Below are 18852 nucleotides of genomic sequence, written 5' to 3'. Positions count from 1 at the left end.
AAAGGCCCTCAACGCAAAGGGGTTACGTGAGCCCTGGTCCCCAGTGCAACATCCCAACATATGCAACAAGCGGCCGGAGTCCCCGGGGTCCACAGGAACCCCCGCCGCAAAAAAAACCGCCCACTTTTCGTGGCCCTTATTATAACACCGCCATATCAGCGCGCACAGCCTCAGAAAATTCCGGCTGGCATTCAGTTTTCCGCTTTCCGTTCAGTTCAACGGCAGACTCGCGCGCGTACGGTTCGAACTGAAAAGGCGACGGGTCCGGATTTTTTGGACTTGTCTGTTCTCCGGGTTCTCGGTTCTCGAAGTGCGCTGATAGGTGATAGCTGAAGCTGGCCGAGAAGTGTTGGAAAAATGCTGGAAAGTCAGCTTAGAGCGGGCTGAAATGCCGCCGGCAGTCGATCCGTAAACGTAATTGAATTCGGGCCAGTGGATTGAAAATCAAATTCGATTTCGTAGCGAGCAAACACGCAAAAACGATAAACTAGTCGTTAAATTGAATATACAAATTGGTGTTTTGATTAAAACTAATAAACATAAACACCCAAACCGCAGAGCAGCAGAAGGCGAGCAGCGGAATTTATTTTTAAATACGATTTCTTTGTTATTCGCTGCCTGCAATTGGCTGACATTGCTCATACGCCGCGTTGGCCGAGCGAAGCAGTGGGATTTCAGCATAGTTCCTGGTAAGCGGTCTCCCACTGCCCAAAGTATTTTGTTTTTTTTTCTTTTGACTCATTATTGTTTTTCCATATTACAAAAACATTGCTCTCGGGCGGCGGTGGGTTGAATTGCAAAGTTTATGGCCCAGACCAAACCGAAATTGGTTTACAAGTTTATGGAAATTCGAGTCGTCAAAGTAATAAGAAAACTGCTATTTGTGGACAACTTTCGGCTGCCCTGGCAACTTTGGCTCGAAATGTAATTACTACGAGCGCCTAATCAAGCGACTAACCCAATTCGAAAGATCAAACTGTAGGCGGCCATTCCCATTCATCCCGATTTTCCACTCAATTTGCGCATCGAGTTCCACGACTCCGGTGAGCTGAGAAATAGTTAACCCATGGCCAAAAACCATCACGCCCAATTGACTTTGCCCAATGAAAGGGTCCTCTGACGATCTCAGATTTCGGAAATCGCGCCGGAAGAGCAAATCTCCTGGAATGGCAATTAATTCGATTGCGATTTGCGTTTTTTAGGCCCCCGCCCGAATGGAAATAATCTTTTTAAATAACGCACCAGTTCCGTACATCCTGTGCCATAAAATAAAATAAAAACCGTGCGCATTGGCTTATCCCTTGGGTATTTTCACATGTGCAGCTCTGATGTTTATAATGCAAATAAGCAAAGTGTTTTAAATGTATTTGCATTTCAGCACTGGGTTTTTTTTTGAGCCATTTAATTTTGAGGGGAACGTAAATAGAGTCTTAAATGCATGCAAAATTGCTGACTGGATTTTATAGAGTTGATACAGAGTTGATATTTAAGAAATAAGTAAGCCAAAAGTGAACGAAAGTGAATCTGTTCGTTAGAAGTTAAAACTTGATTAAGTGTTTGAGCAGTTAATTAATTGAATTTAATCAAGTACTTGTGGCCAAATGAACTTCACCCTGCAATCAGTCGGAAATGTAAGTAGAAATAATCAATCAAATCAAGGCATTCATTACCTCGAAGGTATTTCGCTGGCGAACTCACGACATAATTGCCACTTTAATTGGAGAAAATTAATTCACTCGAAGTGTCCATTTCCAGCTTCCTTCGCTTTCAAGTGAATCCGCTGGCCAAACAGCACACTTAATTGCTCCTCCGAGATTCCAGACATCATCTAACTCAATCAGAGGCTGGCACAACTTTCGCCGCTTCTAAATATTTAATGTCAACTATGATTAGTGAGGAGGCCTGAGGAAAGTCCTGTGGTTTCAGGCATGTCGATGTGGGATGTGGGCTGTCGGATGTGGTCGGGGGTCTTTGGATCCGGATAAATGGCTGTTTGGCGGCCAAATGGACGCATCCAGTCCATTCGCATCCGCACAAAGCCTTTGCCGACGGTCAGCTGAGCAAACCGAAATCCTTTCAGCGCGAATTGCTGGCGGAGGAGCAGGAGGGGATCCGAGGCCATTAGTTGGCCCCAAAAGGCGGCCTTTAAAGATCCAGGCAGGCGTGAACGGACGGGTATCTTTAAGCGAATGCGAATGCGAATCAGTAATAAGTGAGTGTGGTGCCGTATGCTCCGTATGTCCAGTGCTGCTCCACAGTGCTGTCATGCATCAAAACATTTAATTAAATTGAAACCGATGCGGCATCCGCCCCACTGCTGACGTCTTTTCCCGGCCACACTGGCCAGTGGACATTGGCCAGTGGACATTGGACATTGGACTTTGGACAGCGGAGGGAAGGAGGATGTGCTGCTGGAGGTGGAGGTGGAGGGCAGCATAGCAGGTCCTTTGGCGCCGGAGACGTGTGTAACTTCGGCTTTCTTCCCCAGCTTTCAGCTCACCATCTCCGCCCCGAATGAATTTAAATGAAGGCGGCACTGCCGGTCCTAAACAAGTCCGTGAATCATGTGCATATTTTAGCGGTGCTCAGTTGAGTTCGTCCCTCTTTTGTGCAGCCCCATCGAGCTATGCAGTGTCCTTGTCGGTGGACAGGACGTGTATTCCAGGGATAGCCTCTAAATAAATGGGTTAATTCGATGGCATTGTCCGCAAGACAATTGTCCAATTTATTGGCATTGAACAACTTTGTGTGTCTATTATAAAATGTTGCACATAACAATATGCAAATATCACTTGGCGGCTTGTTATTTACGACTTTGTAAAGCTTAACTTTAATTTGGCATTTGGCCTTTGTCAAATATTTCATTTGATCGTAGATGCGAATAAAAATTCAATTTTTCCCAAATGAAGTCGAGCGCATTGGTTAATATTTTCGGAGACGAAATAAATCTACCAATTTTGAATAAGTAAACGTTAAAAGCTCCAGCTGAGAAGTCATTCAATGGGCAAAAGCAATACAAATCAAAACTGAAATGTACTCAGATGCCCCTCGAGCTCGCAACTGCTCCCCATCTCTCCACGCCGGGCAGATCCGACAAAGAATGTACACCGACTGGCAGATGATTGAAATGGGAGTGGGAGCCACAGGGCTGGGAATCGAGTGGGGAACGGGCAATCGGAGGTAGCCTTTCTTCACTTCTGTCTCCGCTTTGTTCCTCAATTTACACATAATTGCAATAAATTGACTAAGTGGGTGCTGGGGCACTGAATTTATTGTAGTCCGAGTCCAGAGCTCCAAAGATCCGTAGCTCCAGAGTCCCAGACATTTGGGCGGAACTGCAGCAGCCGGCTATTTTCTCTTCTTACGTATTTATTTCTTGCTCGGATTGCTATGCAGGGCACACTGATAGACTCCGGCTGATAAGATAAGACATTGAAATGCCCGCAGACCCCACTCACCAACTCACCAGCCCATCGACTCACCTGCTTGGCCTGGTTTATGTCCACTGGTGGTAATTGGTAATGGTGGCACAAAGGCGATTGCCCGTACAACGGGGCGTATGCGTATTGTGGGTCGCACAAGGGCCGCACGAGTATTTCTTGCAATCACTGCCACGGCTTCTTTGTGGCTTCTTTATGGGCGATGGAGAATGGCTTAAATGGCACATAATACTTAGGACCTTAGGATCTTCAGTTCCCCGCAATGCTGAGCAGCTTTAATTTCAGCACAGGTATTCGAGCTGATTCATTTGTACATACTTCCAGTGCTCGTTATCTGTTATTGACCATACGACTTTAGAGGCAAACAAACCCGAATTGCTCGACAATTAAATTCGCGGAGGCAACTTGTCCTGCCCCAACACACTCGATGCGTTGCCAAGTTCACGAGGCACGCATGTGGATATATATCTTCTGTTTATATAGTATTTCGGGGCTTTTATCACCGTGCTTTATTTATATATTAAGGGGATTGTTTAATTTCTGCGCTTGTTATTGTTTTCCGCCTGCTCTTCGGTAGGTGCGAAAGATAAATCCAGCTCGCAAATGAATTCTTGCTCCCGGCATCGCGAGCAGCTCATTAAACAATCATTTTGATGAATTTTACCCGCCTGCCGAGATTCGGAAGCTCCGGAGGCGGAGCAGCTGGAGGAGGAGCAGCCCGCTTCCAGCGCCTCCAGCGCATGTGGCCAATTTGCAGCGCCATATATTTAATGCTCGTTTTGTGCCTAATTGTTTCGGCAGTGTGTGTGCTTGTGGGGAAATTAAAAACGCTCGTTTAAGCCAGCAAAAGGCGTTGGTAATTACAATTCAAGTTCACTTTCGGAACCCCCAGAAATGTGCTTATTACGTTTCGCCTCGGCCAGGGCCCTTGCCCCACTCCCCTGCTCGTATTTTTGTTTTTTAATAAATTGTTTTAGAAAAGTACGGGCCGGCAGCAGGAAGTGAAAGTACTGCGAATGTGGACCGACATGCCAGGAGTGGAGGGATGGGGGAAAAAAGGGCCCAAGGGGGCGGGGCAGGGCACTAGGACAGCGGCCCCACTCCTATTGACACACATGTGTAGTGGCACACACACGTCTATTCAGAGAAATAAGTAACAGTCTTATTTATATCAAATGATTTATAACCAAAAAGCAGCAGGTTCATAGCAAACATGTGCTTAAATAGAACATTACTAGTCTGATTTGGATTTAAAATGGAAAATATATGCTTAGCATATTAATTTAACTTCCATCCGGTGACAATACTTTGACAAAAACACAATAAGTCTAGAGTTACAAGCACTTGTTAATATAGTAGTGTATAGTATGCAGTCTATATTTATATTGAATAGCTACCAAACTTTTCTGCCAGTGCACTCCTAAGGGACTGGGCTGCCTACATGGAGCCGCACTGTTGCTGCAGCCACACATCCCGCCCACTGGGCCACCCACAAGCTGACAAAGAGCCACCGACTATGGCGACTACCCTGGCCACCCTGTACTTGACTTTTCAAACACAAAAAAGGAAAACTGGCGGGGGATTGGGACAGCCCGGACCTTTTATTCTGGGTCGCAATGAACGCTGCATGTGCTTTCCACGCTCCAGCGAAATAAGAAATACGAAATATGTGGAATGTGGTAAGCAGCCGCGGCGAGTCGGCGGTCCGAGGGGAATCGCTTTATTTTAGCAAAAAAGGCAGCTTCGCATTTCCACATAATCAATAGTGAACAGATTTTCGAGCTCTAACTGCATTGTTGTCAGCTGAAACCTGAATGCCCACAAAGCCAGCTCGAAGTTAAAGTAGAATATTTGCGTTTCCCGCCTTGAACGAGCTGGTCCAGAGTTCGGCAGAGCCCGGTGTTGAGTGTTTACCCTGACGTTCTGAGGAAGCCGACGACGTCTGGAGCACGGGGTGGGTTACTTACTCCAAGCTAGTGGGCTTCCAGTGAGCTGGCAGTGCTACTGTTGTCTATCTGGGCTGGCTGCGATAAAGGAAGAGCTGGTGGCGATGGAGCGGGAAACAATCGCCAGTCAGCGAGACAAATTCGCTTAAAACTTTACAGCTCTGCGGCCCAAAGCTGCTGGCACAACACGGCGTATACGCAACCAGCAAAAGCGACAGCAGCAGCAGCAGCAGCAGCGGGAGACTTTCAGCCGTATCAGCACTTTCCATCACTTTCGGTGGCTGCCCAATGGAACGTGACAGTTTGGCCATTTTTCAAGTTCAGTGAAACTGCGGGCGAATCTAATTTTTTGCGATTATTGCAGAAAACGCAATTTCAACGGACATCGGTCAAAAAGATGCCCGAACATTACTCAAACCGAAAAAAGGCGGACAACTTTCAGTTGGCCGTGCGTTTTTTCCAAGTGTTTTTCAAATATTTGCTCGAACGATTAGTTTCGGGGGCGTGAAACGATCTGCCAATTATGGTGAACGTTCTTTTGAAGATTGTTTGCCTTTCATTAAGACTGCATCACTTGCACTTCAGTTGCCAGTTCCCAGTTGCTAGACCAAACTAGAACCAGAACCAGAACCCACTTAGTAATTTGTCTGTGGCATATGCTTTGTTTTGTCTATTTGCAGTCATTATTTGTAATCGTTGCTCGGCAGACAAGCTGCCGGCAATTGATTGCCGCTCGCCTGGGTGTTTGTTTAATAGCTTTCGATGCATCGACTCGGGAGAACGGGATGCATCTTTGTTTCCTGGGGTATTGACTGGGCTGATAGAGTGTGTTCCCGACACACTAAACGGTGCACGGCGAGAAAGAAATGAATTGACATTAGATATCGCACTGAAATCGCTGCAAACACTTGCTTTAAGGTGTCTAAAAGCATGCAACATAAAATTTGTTGCAAATGCGCACGGCTTTAAAATTGTAGCATACTTTTGGGCGGCGCACCCAAGCCGCATGGATCCTTTCACCTTCTGTGGTCGCCGGAATTTGGATGCGCTATTCCTGGCGTACAAATATTTTTGCGCCCATACCTTTCACTTTTCGCGAACAAACACAGTTGGATTTTTTCCATTCCTGCTGGCTGGACAGCAGCAAAGTACGAGTATGAAAGCCAGCAAAGTAATAAAAAGGCCTCCAAGGAGAGGAAAAGTTGCTACTCGGATTATCGTTTTGTCAGACTTCAAGTGACGCGACTGGCCGTCGCAATTATCTCGAGCTGCCAAGGACAGATCCGAGGCATAATTGAAGGACGACCAGGTCGCTGGCGAGGAAGGACCCATCCCCACTCTTCCTGCCCTTTCAAAACGAGAAAAAAGCCATCGAAGAGAGGGTTTACTGTCGCTCTGAAACAATTGTTTGCCAGCCATCAGACACTCGAAAGGCAGGTGAACTCAGCTCTGGGGACTCATAAAAAGAAATAGCTCTGCTCGGCTTTTTCAATTGGTTTTGAGCTATTTTGGCCACATAATAACGCACAAGATACTGATAATAAAAAATGTATTTAGGCTTTAGGGTCATTCGTCATGTTAAATGGTTGATATCATTTAGCTAATAGGAAATTGTATTTGATGTAGATTTTAAGGTCATTCGTTTTTGCATATAGCTTGAATAATATTTCAATGTTTTTAATTAAGCAGCTTTAGTTTTTTTCCGATTGCCATTCATTAGCGTTTACAGTCATAAATTAGTATTATTGGCCCGAATGCGAAGGTAAAAGTTCGCACTGGACAAATCAGCGGCACTTAGCGCTCCCGAAGTTTCCAAGGTATCCGATCCACTAATGGCCACCACATCGCGGGCTCATCAAGGAGCACATACTTAGGAACTTTGCTGGGGGGACGAGTAGTGCTATGTCAGATTATTCAAGGCATCGAAAAGTTCTTGGGCGGAGCAGGAGATAGGGCGAAAATGAGTCACGTAGCGAGAGGAGAAACAAACCCAAGAAGAAATCAAAATCGATATGAATCCCTTCATGAGCACGTAGCAGGAATGTGCAAAGTTTTCACTGAAAATGAGCATCAAAAAGCTTTGTTTGCAACAAACAGCCACCAGGAGCAGCAAACACCAGGCCATCAAAGATCACAAACCAAAAAAAAAAAAAAAAATAAAACGAAACATGCCAGAAATGAAATTAGATGGTCCTCAGCTACCGTTTTCTTTGCATTTTTCAGGTCGAGCAGTTGGCAAATGGAAAGCAAATAAGGCGAGGCAAAGGGATACGCAACATTAAGTCCGGAATCGCTCAGTCCGGATAAAGACAAAGGAAAACACTCCGGGGTGCGGAAAACAACATCAGCAGCAGCAGCAGCATCAGCCATGGAGAATCGCAGTGACTTCGAGGCCGATGACTACGGCGACCTCAGCTGGAGCAATTGGAGCAACTGGAGCACTCCCGCCGGCCTCCTCTTCTCGGCCATGAGCAGCGTGCTCTCGGCCAGCAACCACACGCCCCTGCCGGATTTCGGCCAGGAGCTCGGCCTGTCCACCAGCTCCTTCAATCACAGCCAGACGTGAGTTGAACCGGATCCGACCGCATGCCTAATTATGACACAAACTCAATTAAAGACCAAACTCACGCACGAATGGAGCACTCGCATCATGGGAGTCTGGAACGTTCGGTTCAAGGGCTTTTCCATTTTTAGGACACCTTTAATATTTGTTTACCTTTGTTCCCTTTTTACCCTTTCAAACCAAAAAACAAATTTACAGCGATATCAATTAAAAAAATCGTCCTACTCCACTGCTCCCAAATGGGGTTTCCCTTACATTGCGTGGCTTTTTGATGGGTCCTGATGAGTGCGCCTCCGTTCCAGTTTTATCCGCGATTTAGCCATGATTGTGCCCACACCCACGTGCATCTCTAATGACGCCTGCGTTCAGTCATTCCGGCATTCAGTCATCCACTGGGGCATTTCCCTTCCGCTCGTCACTTCCGTTTGAAGTACACAAAACGGCGGCGAAGGCAAACACATTTTATGCGGAGACACTTACTTTATCCGCATACACAAAAAACTGCGGGTCTATGGCATTCAACTCTATTCTTCCCGGCTGAAAAAACGTCGGCACTTTTTGCAGACATGTCCCAAATTTACTGCCCCACCAGCAGCAACCAATGGGTTTCACTGGCACTGGAACTGGGATAATTATTGGGATATGTGGCCATGTGGATATGGGAATATGGCTGCGTCTGACGCATCGAAAATCCATTCTGCGAATAACTTTGCTTTTTGCTGGCCAAACGGAGGCCACATATATCCTTCAGGCAGTGCTCAACAGTCGATCCTGGTAGCAAGCTGGCTGCTCTTTTTCCCATCCGAGTTGTCTATTTCTGATGTCCGATTTATGTGCAAATAGAGACGGCCAAGATGGCTGAAAATTGGCAGGACGAAGGACTCCGCCTGGCATATTTTTCGGCACAAAAGAATCCGTGCATCAAAGCGTGAACATATTTGTACACATCCCTCTGAAGTGGCACAATCACACTTTATTTGCCAAACTGTCCACATTCCCATAACAACTAATATGGGAGACATGGGCTAATTGCTTTGATGGTCTATTTCTGGCTGGGGTCACACGTATTTATTTGAAAAGGAATATATTTTTAAGGGAGCAAGTAATCACAACAATGGAACAATGGGTCTTCACTGTGGCTTAAAAAGAACTTTTTAAATTGACTTTTTCTATCGTTTTTTGACATTTTAGATATATTTATTCTACCTTAAAGATCTTGCTTGCCATATTATTTATTAATTTTAGCTCACATTTTTCGCAGCTGTACTATTTAAACCTCAGCAACAATATCCACAAGAATATAAGCTATGGCATAGTAAAAATATTTTTGTCGTGACATTTTCTTTGGCCCGAGGCATTCCATTTTCCTCGGCAGCCACTTCCCATTCAGCCCGTCATAGGCCTGTCGAGGCGCCACAAAAAACAAATCAATAATCCTCTTTGCATTTGGGAGCTCGAACAAAGGACATTTTATGTAAATCCTCGCAGTTTGTCATGCGAAAAGGGTGAATGGGGTGTGTAAAGTGAGAATTACTTATGTGGGCATCTTTTAATTGCTCTGAAGAGTGAATAAACAGAGCATTAATGACCACCTTGCCAATCTAGTGTCGTCTCCCGCACACTGTGTGCATATTAAATGACATGGCCTCCGTCCTGCCCCGCCCCTTTCCCAGTTCGTGTGTCCAAATGGCGGAATAGACGGGATCTCGGCTCACAAATCCGATGGAGAGGATTCCGGCCGAGATTGCCAACCCTCTATTTGAACACTCTCCTAGAAGCGAGCCTAAGCAAACAAGCCAGGACCCACAAAATATTAAAAAGATGACGACAACCGACGATGAGTGAGTGGAAAGGAATGGAGTGGATGGAGTTGAGTGGATGAGGAGTGGGACTCCTGCCCTCCGGCTTAGCTGAACCCCATGTTTTATGTGGCAGACGGCGCTGCAGAAAAACACGGATTTGTCAACGCACGCACAATTACACACGCTTAATAGCGACAACATCCTGGAGTCGCACATATAGCTACACAGAGAGAAAAAATTATGTTTTATAATATACAATAAATTCAATACACGTTTTCTGTTGTGATAGTGATGAAATACCAGATGATTTAAGAATAAGACACATACTAATACTAACTAAGATGTGCAATCAAAATTTTTTTTGTTTTCCTAATTAATTCGCTTGGGTTTTTCTCCCAGTGCACACATCTTTTAAGCTAAGAGCACCCATTCGCATGCTTACATAGGCGCATCACCCACTTGGCACTCGTTTATGGCGGAGCGGGGCACACCGTGAAACATAACACACACTTAATCTCGATGTCACTAATTCCCCATCGTAACTCTGTGTCCCATCCACATCCACAGCCTATCCACCGACCTGCCCGTCGCCGGGGACGTGGAAGACGCGGCCGAGGATGCGGCGGCGTCCATGGAGACGGGCTCGTTTGCATTTGTGGTCCCGTGGTGGCGTCAGGTGCTCTGGAGCATCCTCTTCGGCGGCATGGTCATTGTGGCGACGGGCGGTAACCTGATTGTAGTCTGGATCGTGATGACGACCAAGCGGATGCGGACGGTAACCAACTATTTCATAGGTGAGTGGGCTGCTGTTGTGTGTGCAAACGTTGCGTATACGCAATAAAAATCACTCATACGTCGTGTTGGCCGTGCGAGTTTAGTTCGCAAAGTAAATATTTGCCTTGTTAGTCAGTGTAATATGCAATAAACCAGACAGTTTAGAGCTTTGTTAGCATGTGATAACATAACAAACTGAAGACGACCGATTTTTGCTAGAAAGTCTCGTTAATTTCCAAATTTTCCAGCAGTTAGCAAGTAACTTTCCCCCCTAAGTTTGTCCAGTCAGGTCGACGAGCTCTTGTCAAGAGTTTGCTTAAGTTTTGCCCGGGCAACTGACGAAAGGGTGGATTACCTATTTATGGGGCAGCTAAATTGGTCGCTCCGCCTTCCGCCGTCTGCATTCCGCATCCGCCCCGTTGCACCTCGCAGATATTAACTTCGCAACCCTTCCATCGTTGGCCATTTTGATGAAGTGGCGGAGCAGCCCGGCGACAGGACGGTTTAATTTTAATTTCCTCAGCTTTGGCCATCAAATCAACTTATGCAGTTTGAGGCTGCAGGCTGAGCTCGGCTCTCATTAATTGAATGTGCTTTTAGTCACGTTTCAGAGTGCATTAAATTTGCAGTTTGCAGCTCATCCAGGTGCAGTGCACACTAATCACACCTTAAATAATACAAATGTGCTCTCAACGAGACTCTGCCAAAGTTTGGCCAAAGTTTAGCAGCGTAATGACATTACCGCCATTTTGCTGGCTTGGACTACAACCACTTGGTTGGATACCCGATTGCCAGCTTTGTGCATGCGCAATTATTTTAATAAAACAACCAAGCAACTTGAGACGGCGGGCAATAAAAGAAACCTGGAATTGATTCCGTTTACTCAGAGCTTAGCGCTAATCCAGCTCTTCTTCTTCAACGATCTCCTTCAGATACAGATACAGATTCAGATACATGTATGTATATGTACGTGTACAACAATGGCAGGGCACAATGCCGTCCTGAAGCATCCTCCTCCTCCTCTGGAATTCCATTGTCTGGCTGGGTAATGATTATTATTATTATTACGTAAACTAAACGCCCGCTGAGCTCGCAGGGCTTTTCGAATTTGCATTTATAAATACACATTGGCAATCATTATTAGTAACAAGTTCTGACGTTTTAATCATTTTCGGGCCCACGAAAATTTCAAATTCTCATCACAGACATCTGGAACGAACCGAGCTCGGGCTTTTTGGTGGGTTTGGGTTTGGTGGAAGTCAGTCACCGGATGATAATCTTCTTTGGCTTCATTATCAATGCGTATTTGCATCTTTTGTTTGAGTTCGTTGGGTAGAGCAGCGTTTGTACTCCGGGGTCCACTCACTTTTGCATTAAGTAGAATAAGTTCATGTTTTAAAAAGGGAATTTGTACCAAAAGTTCTGTGTTAAATGGGTATTACTTAGGGCTTCTATTATCCTTCCTGCGAAATAATTTCATCATTTATTCAGTTCAGCTTAGAGTTATACAAATGAGCTAGGATGTTCTGTTGTAGTTAGTAATGATTCAAGCTCTGCAGGATAAATCATTTAATTGTGCTCACATTATAAATGATTGTCCTGCTATCTCCGACACAACTGAGCGCTTAAAAGTAGCATTTGGTTATTAATTAAAATGGGCCCGAATCGATATTTGGGTACGTGGCTGACAGGAGCAGGCCCCGGGGATAATGGAGGCCAGATAGCCATGACGCAGCCACATAGTCAATGGCCCCAGGACCCGGGCGATTGTTAGAATGCGACACGTCGCCTCGTGTCGTCTTGTAGGCGTCGCAGGACTCGCAGGATCCGCAGGACCTGCAGACCTGGAGGAGGCGAGAGGAACATGAGGACACGGGCTAATGTTCGGCAAAAGGACATTTGTTTTATTGTAGGTGCTGTTTCGGTTTCGTGATGCTTTTTATGCGCCGGCACTTCGTCGCCTTATCTCCAGTAGATAATGAAAAGTAAACAAAGGCAGACTTTTCTTTTCCATTTTCCATTTTCTTTGCTCGGCCCCATGTTTTGTTGTCTATGGCATGTAAATCGGTCCATGCAAATGAAACACGATAAAAGTGTATCCTTCGGAGGTGTACATACAGACAGACATGTATACCATTCATTTCCTGTTGATTTCGGTAGCAAAATGCGGGTGAAAGTGCACTTTATTCCAGTCCAATTAAAAATGTACAGCATAAATAAAAGGTAAGTGTAGGCCCTCGAAGCTGAGTGATTTCACAAAGTCATTGCTGTTCGCTCTGCATAATTTGCCCAATCAGATGGTAATGCGTACTCTTCTCTGTACTTTCCGGCTGCCGAATCCTTGGTCCTGCCCCCCAGTGAATCTCTCCATCGCGGACGCCATGGTGTCCAGCCTGAACGTCACCTTCAACTACTACTACATGCTGGATAGCGACTGGCCCTTCGGCGAGTTCTACTGCAAGTTGTCCCAGTTCATCGCGATGCTGAGCATCTGCGCCTCAGTGTTCACCCTGATGGCCATCTCCATCGACAGGTGAGTGGATTACGGATTACGTGGACCGTGGGCTGGGCGATTATGTATGTAGCGCCATTCACATGCATATGCATTACAAATATGCCGCCGACCTATCCGAACCCTTATCAATCACGGTCAGATGGCCGGGCCAAATAACCCATTCGCCTTAATAGGATTTCATAGGGCTGCGGACATGGGTGCACAATTGGATTGCCCGTCACAAGGATCAAAACGAAGCCCATCAAAATACGCGTGCTACAAAGTACATACATAAATAATGTTCCACCTACTTGGGCATTTATGGATGATTCATATATCTGAAACATAGGAAGCTAAAATCGAATTATTCTGTCTAGTAAACAGAGTAATCGACAAACGACTTCAAATATTATAAATAATCTTTCGCCTGCTCGTCGGTAATTGGTTGGGATGTGTAATATCTTTTCTATTTAATCCAGCCTATTCATCTAATCGATTGTGTAGTAAACAAAACAGTCTGCACACGAACATATTTGCTGGAAATGTTTATAAATTATTCTCGATTGGCGCAGCACTGAATTTGTATTGAAGATTTATCTGTTTGAAGTCGTAAGCAGGCAGATAAATTAAAATATACTGTCAAATCAAGGCGTGTACAAATTACAAATGTACAAGTCCAACGCACTGGAATCCTGAAAATTGAAATAGTATCAATACTTATAGACCAAACAAAAAGTATGCCGATAAATAATGTTTCAGATGCTTAGGCGAAAACAATCAGTGAAAGTAGAGTAATGTCTTGGCGATGGAAAATATATAAATTGAGTAAATTACAAACAGGCGACACATGAATTATGTTTGTTTTTAGCACATAAATTGAGGTAATGCCGCGAAGAAATCATGATTTATGTTCCCCAGACCGAAGGAGCCATTAAAATTAATCACGGAAACCTAATCTGTTTAAAGGCCTGACCCAAAAAGGCGAGGAATCCCGCAGGACGACATACATATGTCTACCTCCACAACGTGATGCCATCCGCCGGCTATTAGGTTCCTATATAAACTCCCTTAATGACTGCAACTTTTAATGGCTCGCCGTGATCCGATGAATAACAGAGCTCCACGCAGGCCAAAATTCCGCAGATTAAATTACTTTCGGACTTTGGCGCGCTTCTGCAGCAGCTTCGTCCTTTAATTCCATTTCGAGGGTCATTTTTTCGGGTGGCCACCCGTGCATTTCGATAATCAGCTTATGGTCCCAGGACCCCACTTCCGGCGGAAACTCATTTGGAGGGGCTGCCTGCAGTGGCAGTGGAAATTGTGTTAAGTCGGCACCTCTCGTTTCAGATACGTGGCCATCATCCGGCCACTGCAGCCGCGGATGAGCAAGCGGTGCAACCTGGCCATCGCGGCGGTCATCTGGCTGGCCTCCACGCTCATCTCCTGCCCCATGATGATCATCTACCGCACGGAGGAGGTGCCCGTCCGCGGGCTCAGCAACCGCACGGTCTGCTACCCGGAGTGGCCAGATGGGCCCACCAACCACTCCACGATGGAGTCCCTGTGAGTATCCTTTATCCCTACTGTTCGCAATTTATGGGTATCGAAGCTGTCGGACCTTGTTGGCCATGCCAATGCAGTGAGAGAGGACAATGAAGGTTTTGGACACTGCACTGAGAGGAAATGGAATGGGATCCATTCGTCATCGGGGTTCTGGAGAATCTAGCCTTTAATTTCCTACAAAACTCGGGATACTTTGGCTGCAATGATTGAGGTGCTCTAGAAAATGTAAACTAAAGTTATTGAATATGACTGAAAAGCATCCAATTTGAGGGTGCATAGAGGAAAGCCACTGTTTTTCTTTCCAGCGAGATGGAGGTGTAAATCAAAAAATCAGGACGTCAATCAGAATGGCGGTTGCACATGCAGGGACAATCGGAGTCCTGATCCGCACGGAGAAGGGGGGATTACGGAGGAACGGGGGTCGTAAAAGAGGACACTCGGAGGCAAAACTGAAGCAAGAAGTTCTCGTAAAAAACGAACGAACGACTGACTGGATGGGTGGAAAATTGTGGGTGGTGGGAAAATCCATGGGCAAGAACGGAAGAGGGGCAAATAAAACGTGTTGCTTTTTACAACCATTTTGTATGGCAATTTGGCAGCAGTGGGTGTCCTGCGTTCTGCGTTCTGCGTCCTGCGTCCTGTGGCCCGCCGTGTTATGCATTGTGTCCCACATGCAAGGCCATTAATTTTAGATTCATTCCAAATTGCTACTTGCTCAATAAAAATAAAACAAAAGCCGACGGCAGCAACAATGTCCGATGGAGCGATAGGGGCTTTTAAAAGCATTGCCCGCCCGACTAACTGAAAGGCTTGTAAACACCGTGTTTGGTGTGCTCTGTGTCCCCTCGTTTAGCTACAACATCCTCATCATCATCCTAACCTACTTCCTGCCCATCGTCTCCATGACGGTCACCTACTCGCGCGTGGGCATCGAGCTCTGGGGATCCAAGACCATCGGCGAGTGCACGCCCCGCCAGGTGGAGAATGTGCGGAGCAAGCGAAGGGTAAGTCCTGGCCGGGATTTGGGGTGTCCACTGGCTCTGGTCGCCACCAATGAGCAGCTGCTGTTGGCAGACCACCAGAGCTGGAACTAAGCTTTTATTTTTAGACAACTTTACAGATGTGAGAATAAGATTAGTTTAAATTAAAGTATAACTTTAATCTTTACTTAGTTATACATTAAATTCGTTCCTTTTACACGAATTGCCTTAAGCATGCAATTATTAAGAGTTAATCCTCAGCTGCTTTTATTGCACTCGTTTGCCGAGGGGTTTTAATTGTTAGGGATTTTCCGAAACTTCTGTTCGAATTGGCTGCCCGCTGTTGTTTAATGTGCAGATTAACCTTACCTGTAGTTTCCGAACTATAACAACCAGTCAAGGAAAGTTAGTTTCGCTGAACAGCAATTATATGTTGACATGTAGCTCAGAATTCTGAGCAATAGGTACATAGCTTGAACTTCGTGGAAGAGAAAGATCAGCTTCCATTCCAGTTGACATCACGCTCGATTATCCTTCTGGCCACAAAATAGACTAATGGCTTTTGGCTATTTGATAAGACTCAAACATTGCACTCACTCCGCTCTCCCCAGGTGGTGAAGATGATGATTGTGGTCGTCCTGATATTCGCCATCTGCTGGCTGCCGTTCCACAGCTACTTCATCATCACATCCTGCTACCCGGCCATCACGGAGGCGCCCTTCATCCAGGAACTCTACCTGGCCATCTACTGGCTGGCCATGAGCAACTCCATGTACAATCCCATTATATACTGCTGGATGAATTCGCGGTGAGTAGTAGACCACTCGATTGCCACTTTATTTGGTTGCAGGATTAGGGCTCCATGTTCCTGTCCATGCTCATGTGGTTGCCTTAACCCGCAGCAAATTGGGTAATTTGCGGCTGAATTAGCACCATTAGGGCACTAAGTGCAGTGGCGGTGGCGGTGGCATTCAAGACATCGGCATCTCGGCAAGATTAGTTGATTGGTTAGCCGGCTCCCCGGAAATTAATGTGCTCGTCATCATTACTGCAGGAACGACGAGCGAAGTGTTCCCTCGCTGAGTGGCTGCCACTGCCTCGCACTTTGAATATAGTTTGTGGACACATGACAGCATGATTCCGGAAAACTGTCGTACAGCTGCGTCTGAAATAAAAGCACGCAAGTTGACATCCATTTGAGGCAAGTTGGCGAACAGCTGGGGTTACATCAAGAAGCTGAACTTAAAGTTACTCTTAAAGGGATGCCAAGACTCAGGGAGATCTTAGACAGAAGCCAGTTACTTTTGTGGCACTATTCTTGTGCCCCAACCTGTTGGTGTTGAAACGCTACATATATGTCCGCACTTAAACAAAAGGCGTGGTTCAATGTATATGGACGTACAAATTGGCAGTCGGTGCTCGTGGCCGGAAAAACGTAGCGGATTGCAATTAATTCCGCCCAGTCAGCGGATATCTGACTGATGGATAAACGCTGGCCTGGAAGGGAGCCGGATAATGGGGTTACTACGTGGAATAAAAGCCAACGGGCCAGCACGTGAGCTCCGCAACCAAGGATCACGGCCAGCTCCCCACAATTGATGGCGCTCCATATGCAAATGATGACGACAACGTCAACGACAACGCAGCTCTTTATTTCCATTTACTACGTTTACTACCCATGGGAAACACGGGGATATTAACTTGCCTCGCTGGCCCGTAAAAAACACTCCCGTAGCACCATCGATTATATGAGTGAGCGGTGTCTAGCTCGGTGTGCTTGGATGTCGGTGGGATGGATGTGGCAGCCAACGGAAAAGCTGCTCATAAATAAAGGAACTTGATGTCGTTCAGGGATTGTCGCAATTGAAGTCCATAAATACTGGACTAAGCTAGTTAGGGTGGAGGTATCGAAGTGCCCTTGGGGCAAGTTGAAGTTTATTGAGCTATAAGTGGTAAGTAGTGGAGTAGTGGAATGGGAACGCATTTAAGATTTAAATGACAATGAACTTGAGTTCCTCTATTAATCATTTAATTCATTGTGCACATAACTCACTATTCCTTCCAGCTTTCGCTATGGTTTCAAGATGGTCTTCCGCTGGTGCCTATTTGTGCGCGTGGGCACTGAACCCTTCAGTCGGCGGGAGAACCTGACATCCCGGTACTCGTGCTCCGGTTCCCCGGATCACAATCGCATCAAGCGCAATGGTAGGTTTGAACACTCACAGTTGAAACAAGAAGGAGTGCACGCTAATGAGTTCCATATTGATAGATACCCAGAAATCGATACTTTATACCTGTCCAAGCTCACCCAAATCGCATCGAATTTCGCACAGCGGTGAGTTCGAGTCCAGTCCATCCTTAGTTGGATAAGGTGGCATCTAATTATGTTTCCCCCACATCCAATCCCCAGGAACAGGTCGCAGTGCGACGTTGAGGAACAGTCTGCCGGCGGAGTCGCTGTCGTCCGGCGGATCTGGAGGTGGAGGACACAGGAAACGGTTGTCCTACCAGCAGGAAATGCAGCAGCGGTGGTCAGGACCCAATAGTGCCACCGCGGTGACCAATTCCAGCAGTACGGCCAACACCACGCAGCTGCTCTCCTGACAGCCGGCCATCCAGGTGGTGCCGCCGGAGAGGGAGAGCCTGGAGATGCAGACCCAAATCGTCTGCTCCTCGCCGTACAACAACAACTATCGGCGGGCCAATCCTGGCCTCTCCGACCGCGACTCGTCCGACGACAAAACCTGGCTCTAAGCTACTTTAAGGTCTCGAATTTACACTTTTACAAAGGTCCTTCGACTGGATGCCCACTGTTTCGCCCTAGTCTAAATTTCAATTCGTTCTTAAAGAAACCAAAGCTAAGTTAGGATAGCATCCTCGACCGCCCCTCGAACATATCGGATATAGCCGGGCTGCAAATCCACCCACTAATTGGGTTTCCAATCACAATGGCCCACTGTATATCTGCATTGCCCAAGGGAAACTCGATACCTTGTTGGGACCCAGTACGGAAAGGTTGTTGCGGACAGTAAAAGACTAGAACTAGGACCTAGCACTATGTAAGATTACCCATCCGTGGGCCTCGTTTGAAGGCGGCTACTGATCCATTTGAATCGCTGTACATATTCGGATTGGTTCCTAACCGTAAAAACCGTTTTTAACTCTTAATTCTCAACGCTTACGGCTGCTTGCTTAAGTTGCAACAAATAAGAAACAACAGATAACGAATAAACAAATGACTATGAATGTGAGTGTACGTGTAAATATAAATGTCTGAATATAAACGTTAT

The 18852-nt window shown here is 46.1% G+C and overlaps 1 protein-coding gene across 1 annotated transcript; it reads left to right on the top strand.

The window, feature by feature from the left end:
- Positions 1–238: 238 nt before the first annotated feature.
- Positions 239–18852, top strand: LOC117143319 (tachykinin-like peptides receptor 99D). Its single transcript, XM_033307964.1, has 10 exons — positions 239–689; positions 7610–7948; positions 10319–10545; positions 12884–13058; positions 14367–14582; positions 15436–15586; positions 16174–16370; positions 17628–17767; positions 17832–17897; positions 17973–18852. Exons 2-10 carry the CDS (start codon positions 7755–7757, stop codon positions 18164–18166), a joined length of 1560 nt encoding a protein of 519 aa, XP_033163855.1. The 5' UTR covers positions 239–689; positions 7610–7754; the 3' UTR covers positions 18167–18852.

This window comes from Drosophila mauritiana, chromosome 3R, assembly GCF_004382145.1.
Source record: "Drosophila mauritiana strain mau12 chromosome 3R, ASM438214v1, whole genome shotgun sequence".
NCBI lineage: Eukaryota > Metazoa > Arthropoda > Insecta > Diptera > Drosophilidae > Drosophila > Drosophila mauritiana.
The sequence above is the reverse complement of the archived record's forward strand: the minus strand, read 5'-3'. Positions and strand labels throughout refer to the sequence as shown.

Coding starts and splice junctions, on each gene's coding strand:
- LOC117143319 (XM_033307964.1), top strand. CDS start 7,755: ATGGAGAATCGCAGTGACTTCGAGGCCGATGACTACGGCGACCTCAGC. Junction 13,059..14,366: donor ATGGCCATCTCCATCGACAG/GTGAGTGGATTA, acceptor CTCTCGTTTCAG/ATACGTGGCCATCATCCGGC. Junction 17,898..17,972: donor GCATCGAATTTCGCACAGCG/GTGAGTTCGAGT, acceptor TCCAATCCCCAG/GAACAGGTCGCAGTGCGACG.